General features: G+C 30.4%; 2 protein-coding genes across 2 annotated transcripts; both read left to right on the top strand.

The window, feature by feature from the left end:
• The first annotated feature begins 3,644 nt into the window (after nucleotides 1-3,644).
• LOC145630917 (pathogenesis-related protein 1A-like) lies at nucleotides 3,645-4,504 on the top strand. The gene has a single exon (XM_081683038.1). The coding sequence runs from the start codon at nucleotides 3,777-3,779 to the stop codon at nucleotides 4,263-4,265; it is 489 nt and encodes a 162-aa protein (XP_081539164.1). The 5' UTR covers nucleotides 3,645-3,776; the 3' UTR covers nucleotides 4,266-4,504.
• A 2,488-nt stretch (nucleotides 4,505-6,992) lies between these two features.
• On the top strand, nucleotides 6,993-7,772 carry LOC145632194 (pathogenesis-related protein PR-1 type-like). Its single transcript, XM_081684504.1, has one exon. It carries the CDS (start codon nucleotides 7,017-7,019, stop codon nucleotides 7,503-7,505), a length of 489 nt encoding a protein of 162 aa, XP_081540630.1. The 5' UTR covers nucleotides 6,993-7,016; the 3' UTR covers nucleotides 7,506-7,772.
• The last annotated feature ends 739 nt before the right edge of the window (nucleotides 7,773-8,511 follow it).

Raw genomic sequence — 8,511 nt, 5'->3', positions numbered from 1 at the left:
TTTAATTATTACAGTGAAATAACAAAAATTACAAATTCAGAAATTACTCATGGAAAAATTTAGAATAATGTGCATAAATGACACTTTTAAATGCATAAAGTGACCCTTTTAACAGCACAAAGTGACCCTTTTAACAGCATAAAGTGACCCTTTTATATGCATAAAGTGACCCTTTTAACAGCATAGAGTGATCTTTTATATGCATAAAGTGACCCTTTTAACTGAAAAAGTTACTTATGTAACAACATACAATGACTCTTTTAACAGCATAAAGTCACCCTTTTAACATCATAAAGTGAACATTGTCAAAGCATATAAATGACACATGTGTCTATTACTCAAACACAATGAGCAATGCACATATGCATGTTAATCAAACACAGATGCACAAACACAATGCACATATGCATGTTAATCAAACACAAATGCACAAACACAACAACACATATAACAAATTCAATTTTTAACAACTTATAAACAATGAACAAAAAAATAAAGCAATAATAAACATTTCAACTTCAAAATTCAAATTCAATACACATAATCTGCATGAAAAATCTAATAAATCTACAAAAATAACATGCATTACTAATTAAACATATATTAGCGAAAATTCAATTGAAAATTTTGAAAAAGTGATGAAAAATTTAAGTAAACACACCTTCTTCAACCTCTGAAGACTTCTTTGTAATCTTCTTCTTAACCATTGAAGAATAAAACACTACAAAAAATCGAAAACAAAAACAAAATAAAAAAACCTAAAAATCGAAGATTCAAAACAACTTAAAACTAACAAAAATCGCAAAATAAACAAGTAAACGAACCTGAATATAGCAAATAACAACTTCACAAGTGAACTGAGGAGAGAGAAAAGCTCGTAAAATCGCCGATAGAGGAGAGAGAAAAAGCTCAAAATCGCCAGTTATGGAGAGAGAAATCGTAGTTGAGAGAAAAAACGAGGAGAGAGAAAGCAACTGGTAAATGAATGAGGAAGAGAGAGAAAGTGCTTTCTTTATTTTGGCAATAATCAATTGGCACGTGCATGATTCAAATTTTGGCAGTTATTAACATGCCCAACTTCCGCCATTCATTAATTTAATGAACATCCGCTTTTTTTTAAACATTTGTGTTATTTATTAGGTAAGGAAAATATCTGGTTTCAATTAACATATTATTCCCTCTGTTTTTAAATAGTTGTTCCAGACCACTTTCCTTTTTCGGCCGGTTTTAAATACTTGCTCCATTTTCTTATTTGGAAATCTTTTACAATATTTAATTTATTTTTTCTCACCTACTAGACCCAACATAAATCATATTTTATTAATTTCATATTCTCTTTCCTCCAATTCTCTCCACTACTTTTACTTTTTACAATTTTATATCCTTTCAACTACCCTACTACCTCCATATTTTATTATTTTCTCCAATTTCTCCTAAAACTCTGCACATGGAGAAATGAAACAAGTATTTAAAATCGGAGGGAGTACATATTGAACGTACATTTATATTGGTTGAATGACTACAATATAATTGTGGCCATTATGTTAGGGCATGTTCTTATTTACTGAAGTGAGATGAAATGAACAGATTAGAGCTGAAGTGAATAGAGTTGAAATGAATATTTTATGAGAGAAAGAAATGAGGAGCTGAACTGAATTGAACTAAGATGAACAGGCCCTTAGATTAAATCTCAACCTTTTATCTATTTTGACAAATATAAACCGTTGATTTGACTATTAGTGTTCTTTGTAAGGATAATTGACAAAAAAATAAAAATAAAATAAAATAAATATCACGTTCTTAGATCTAGTTTCTCCTTCAGTAATTTGATCCATAATCCTCTCTCTTTTAGATTCTTTCTTTCTTCGTTTAGATGTTAAAGAATATGCTAAATTAATATACAATGGAGAGCGGTTATACGAGAGGAGGATAGGGATCGAATGAACAGATTGAACACTGTAATATCTCGAAGAAACTTGCGAGTTGCGGCATTAATATGAGATCGAAAAGATTGTAGGTGAAATAGTATAAAGAACATAATTTTTGTAAAAGTCATCTTTAATCCTCAATTGATGGTTTGTATGAGTTAAAATAAATAAGGGTTGAGATTTAATTTATATAATGACTATAATATTATTATAGCCATTTGAAAAATGTCCGTTAACTAGTTGGCTACATATTCGACAATAGGTTGATCGTTATTGTATACTTTTTTTCCCCTTTGGATAAACACTGTTATTGTATACTTGCCTACCATTTACTTGAATTTCATACAACTGTTTTTTTTTTTTTTGGGGTAAATATTACATGAGACACTTATCAAACTCTTAAATAGACATGGTTCACACTAATTTATTGTGAACCACTTATAATAGAGATACTATGGTCGTTTTATTAATTTAATAAAAAGGTCACTATGTTAAAATAATAGTCATTATGTTAAAATAAAAGTGATTGTGTTTTATAAAGGTCGTAAGAGATAAAAATTTTTAAATGAAAATTTTAAAATACCGGTCAATATGAATAATATAGGTCACTAGGTTAAAATTAGGATCATAATATCATACTTCAGTTTGCAACAATATTAAAAATCACACAAATTTTATTAAAGGTTACTATATTAAAATTAAGGTTACTATATTTAATATTAGGGTCACTATGTTCAATACAAAACTAGTTACGCACATGTAGAGCTTCGGGTCCACAACAATATTATTGTGAACCAGGTTCATACAAGTTTTTCTACTTATCACGACTTTTGTTTTGTTCATAAGAGAAACACATTATCTTTTTTTTTTTTTTTTTTTTTTTTTTTGACCCGATTGAAACACATTATCTTTCACGGCAAAAGACTTTTCAACACACTACTAGTGGAGTAGCTGATTTCTACTTTTCTAGCACTAGTCAAGAGAAGTCAATATATCTCACTATTTACTTATTTAGCATCAGCAATTTAGTATTGCATGATGTCAGCCTTAATACTCCATTATTTATCACTAAATATTATAAGGAAAATTTGCAAGTTGTAGCCATTTAAAGTTCGTATTTTGCAAATTGCAGCCATTTAAAATTTTTTTGCAAATTGTAGCCCAAAAGTTCATATAAATTATAAATTGCAGCCTGATTCAACTTTTTCATCGGTTTACAAGTTGAAAAATCTTCGATTAAGGTTTTAGGGGCCATTTAATCTAAAGATGAATAAAAAAATTAACTTAGCTTAAGTGATTTTTTTTGGGTTCAAATGGAGGAAATTTAGAAGCACAAGTTTGGTTTATTTGCTTAATTATCTATTTGTTTGGTATTATTAGATTTTTTGGTGAACTATAATAACAATTTTGGTGAACTTTATAATATAAAATTTATGAAATACATTCTCATAATTTAGGGGCCTTTTTAAGATTTCGCTCGGGGCCCCTAAAATGTCCAAGATAGCATTGTTTTCGACCATCTGTTCATTTGATTGTATCAAAAATTTGATAACATTTTGTGACCCAAAATTTTCAAACGAAAGAATTTCGTAACACTGCATTAAATGTATTATCTTGGATTTTAAAATAAGAAAAGTAACCCTTGTCCGATCCGAAAATTGAATGTTTTGGAAGTTCTATGCTATTCCATCTAATTTAAATTAGGCTTCGAATCTTCAACACTTTGCTAAGAATTTTGAAGAACTCCCTCCTATATAAACCCCTATCTCATGGACATAAAATCCATCCCAAGTAATCATATACATACCTCTTTGTATGTAACATTAGTAACAACCCAAAAAAATAAAAATGAACTCACTCAAAAACCTTGCAACTTTTTCATGCTTCATCATAGCAATCTTAGCCTTTACGCGACTTTGTAATGCGCAAAATTCACACCAAGACTTTGTTGATGCCCACAATGCAGCTAGGGCTGCCGTAGGTGTTGGTAGCATACAATGGGATGACCAAGTCGCGGCATACGCCCAACAATACGCCAACCAAAGAATGGCTGATTGTGCTTTGCAACATTCTGGCGGGAAATATGGAGAAAATATTGCTCAAGGTGGCGGTGACTTCACCGGCAGAGATGCAGTAAAATTGTGGGTGAATGAGAAGGCCAATTACGACTATAGATCAAATTCATGTGTTGGCGGGCAATGTTTGCACTACACTCAAGTGGTTTGGCGTAACTCGGTTCGTCTTGGATGTGCTAGGGTTCAATGTAACAATGGAGGTTATTTTGTTACTTGTAACTATGATCCTCCAGGCAATTATCAAGACCAAAGACCTTACTAATCTTTCTGAGAAAAAAATGCATGTCGAATCATATATCCTCTAAGAGAGCCTTGGAACTATATAATATCTATTATTTGTTGAAAGTTTACTTTAAAATCAGCTTACTAGAGCATTTAGTGATATTCACTACTTGATTATGTATCAATGTATGTTATAAACATATATATATATGTATGCAAGAGAAGATCACATGAATAAAGTGCAACTTATTTACAATTATCATACACAAGTACGTTTTTGTATCACTTCAGGGTACAACAACTTTATTATTATGGAGTATATGTATCATGTGACATATATGGTGGATCCAAGTCATTTTAACACTCAATAACTTAAAATTGATATTTGTACTTAAATTTCACAATTAGAAAATGGAAAATTTTGGCTGGGTCGAAGGGGAAAATGTAAGCAACTATGTCAATGAGTAAAAATATAATCGGACTCAAGTCAGATATGTACATCAAACTACCACACCTCACAAAATTAGAATAACTCAAACTACACTAGATTAAAGGTCTGTTCACATTTATTTAATTTCAGTTCAATTCAGCTCCAACCAGTTCAGTTCAGTTCGGTTCAATTCAATTCAATTCAGCTCCAATCAGTTCAGTTCAATTCAGCTCAGCTCAGCTCCTAATTTCCCTCTCTCATAAAATATTCAGTTCAGTTCAGTTTAGCTCCAATCATTTCAGTTCACTTCAGCTCAGTTCAGTTTAGCTCCAATCATTTCAGTTCAATTCAGCTCAATTCAGTAAATATGAACAGACCCTAAATCCTTAGTACGAGTATAATCAAATTAGAATACCCTGTTCTAGGAGAAGAGAACAATATATAAGTTTCTTTATTAAAATTATTACGATATTCTTGTCCAAAAATAAAAAAATAAAAAATTACGACATTAATTTCACTACATTCGCTATTGTAATTGGGAAAAAAATGCACATCCAATTGAGCAGCATGCCAGCATATGCTCATGCATAACTTTTTATCACATAACGGTCATAGCCTCTTTTTGAGAAAAATATTGTTCTAATAGCAATCGATTTCAATTGCGCTGATATTTTCTTTTTGGCACAATCTTACATTAAGTGTACTATTCAACGAATCAACGGGATTATAACTTATCGTTTTCCTATTTAAATATTAATTAGTTTTTGTTCAACATTATCTTAACATGTGGCCACAATATGTAGGATCTCTTCCCTTTTAAACATATATATATATATATATATATATATATATATATATATATATATATATATATATATATATATATATATATATATTTATATATATATATATATATATATATAAGAACATTTTCCCCATTTTCCTTTGTATACTTATTAGAAAATTACTACTGCAATAATTTCATTTTTTGACGTAAAATATATGTAACTCAAAATTTGTCCGATAATATAAGCACAACGATGTTGTCTTTTTTATTGGTAAATTACCTGAATTCTAAGAATAATTACTCAAACCTTTGCCACAAGAAATACTTTCTAGACTAAACGGTTATAATTATCATCCATAATAAGTTAGAAGTCTAGGAAGTTTGCATATTTTCTAGATACCAGCCTAACTTTGGCTCTATATTCAATAGAAAAATTATGTGAATGAGAACACCAAAAAACACAATGACATAAATAAAATTACACAAAAAACACAATGAATATGTCAAGTTTTGTCAGACTTAACCATAAAACACGTAACCAAATGCAAAATACTGATTTAATACTAAAAAAAATGTGTACCATTACTTGATTTACTTTTAATAGAATCAATAGTTTCAATAATTTTTTAACAATTGAATAGATCAAAATGTCAAATAAACATTATAGTTTCTTTGTTGACATTATTACTGAATTGAATAGAAACTCAACAATTTATAAATATATAAATATCGGGCTAAAGGAGTACTTATATCGGAAAATAAGGAATGTATGCGATAGCATCCAAAATTTCGCCCATTTAATAATTCATGAACCAATTAGTGAAAAGAAGGCATTGCACATCCCTTGAAATAGTATATGCATAGATCAGCACACAACGTTTATTTGTTTTTGTGACTTGTATGGATGAATTTGAGAAATACTTGTTATTCTTATAGCATTTGCCATATCCTTTTCATTATCTCACAATTTATGTTTGGGATGAAGCTTTTATTAACTGTACTAATATATACTACGTAACTCATAGAAACTCTACACAAACTAGTATCTCTTTAACTAATTAATTAGCCTACGTTTGCAATCGTATAACACGTCTTGCACGTTATTACTAGCAACAATAAAATTATCTACCATCATTTTTACTCCAATAAGATGGCATAGTAGTACTCTTTACTCCATAGAATTCGAAAGGCTTTGTAGCTACGGATGGTTACAAAGTATGCCCTCAACAAAGCTACAAGTGTGAATGATGTAGACGGGAATTGATCTGATCAGATCTTGGATTCCTCAAGACTTTGATCAACAAAGTTAGTTGATCATCCATTAATTTGGAATTCTTGACTTAAGTGGCTAAATGGTGTGGATAAGATTAAAAGTTTGGAATACTTATCATTGTATCAATTAATTGTACTGTTTGTACATTTTCTTGATACTTGCCATTCTTAAACTTTGAATATTCTACCTCTAATGCCGCCACCCTTACAAAGAAATTTTAGCATCTCCCCCCTATAAAAACCCCATAAACCATGCAATACTCATAAAACATAACTTATCATCAACTCTTACAACCCTAAAAATGTTGTCCAAAAACCTAATATTTTCTTGCTTCATTTTTGCAATCCTAGCCCTTATCCATATGTGCCATGCACAAAATTCACCACAAGACTATGTTAACGCCCACAACGCGGCCAGGGCCGCAGTGGGCGTTGGAAATATACAATGGGATAACCGAGTGGCGCAATACGCCCAACAATATGCCAACCAAAGGAAAGGTGATTGTGCTTTGCGACACTCCGGTGGACAGTATGGGGAGAATATTGCCGCCGGTAGTGGTGCTTCTTTAACTGGCACGGCCGCGGTAAAGTTGTGGGTGGATGAGAAAGCCAATTATAACTATAACTCAAATACTTGTGCTCCTAATAAGGTGTGTGGACATTATACTCAAGTGGTTTGGCGTAACTCGGTTCGTCTAGGATGTGCTAGGGTTCAATGTAACAATGGAGGTTATTTCGTTACTTGTAACTATGATCCTCCAGGCAATTGGGTTGGCCAGAAACCTTACTAAATGTTTCGAAAAAATTTACGACTAATTCTCAATATGAGAACAAATAATACGTCAACATAATATGTATGTATCTCTTTTAAACCTTTAGTTTAACTTCGTGTTGTTATAATAAAGAGTGAATTGGAATAAGCTCACTAAATCTTTTTTTTAGTGAACTTCACTTGATTTTATATACTTCGTATGTGGCACGCCATATTATTATGTATGTAAGGTTTGTTAAGAGAGATACAAATGAATAAATGAATGTATACATTATTATTTTAATTACATTGCAAGTTGTATAGGCCTTGCAATCATTTGCGTATGTATGGTAATTGTATATTTTCACAAATATAATAATTATGATCTTCCCGGTTTTAAAAGATTTTGGGATCGATTCTCAAATCACCCTCCCTTGACTCTCCATAAACAAAAAATTGATTCTCATCGCACTCCCTCATGACTCTCTATTAACAAAAAAATAAAAACAAAATTCCTCTAAAAGTTTGCACCAAAGTAGCTAGAAATACTTATAAATCCAAGAAATATAAATTGATCGACCATAACTCCATAATTCGTCTCTTTTTCGATCTAATACTCAATAGATTAAAATAAGAAGCGATGTGAATTAATCTACGTCTTAAAGCTAATTTGATTCTTGGGATTTATTTTATGTGAAGATTAATTAAAAGGATAGCTAATGTGAATTAATTATGTCGTTAATAACACCAATCTATGCATGCCGTGATTTGTTCTAAATCTAATCTATCTACGTAGGATTTAATTTTCTTAGCGCGCCAGGTAGGATATAAATCTTAGTAGTAGCCAATTAAATAAGAGATTATTAATTTCTTTTAGAATTATATAATTCAAATGCCACATATGCAAAATTGGCCAATGAGATTTTTAATTTTAAATTAATTAAATATTATCTTTTAATTTTAGGAATTTTATCTAAATATATAACAAATTTTAACTCATAAATACAAAAAAAAAAAAAAAAAAAAAAAAAAAAAAAAAAAAATCA

The sequence above is a fragment of the Chenopodium album genome, chromosome 5, assembly GCF_948465745.1.
Source record: "Chenopodium album chromosome 5, dcCheAlbu1.1, whole genome shotgun sequence".
Lineage (NCBI taxonomy): Eukaryota > Viridiplantae > Streptophyta > Magnoliopsida > Caryophyllales > Amaranthaceae > Chenopodium > Chenopodium album.
The sequence above is the reverse complement of the archived record's forward strand: the minus strand, read 5'-3'. Positions and strand labels throughout refer to the sequence as shown.

Excerpts from the sequence above, each read along its gene's own strand:
- LOC145632194 (XM_081684504.1), top strand. The coding sequence starts at position 7,017 with ATGTTGTCCAAAAACCTAATATTTTCTTGCTTCATTTTTGCAATCCTA.
- LOC145630917 (XM_081683038.1), top strand. The coding sequence starts at position 3,777 with ATGAACTCACTCAAAAACCTTGCAACTTTTTCATGCTTCATCATAGCA.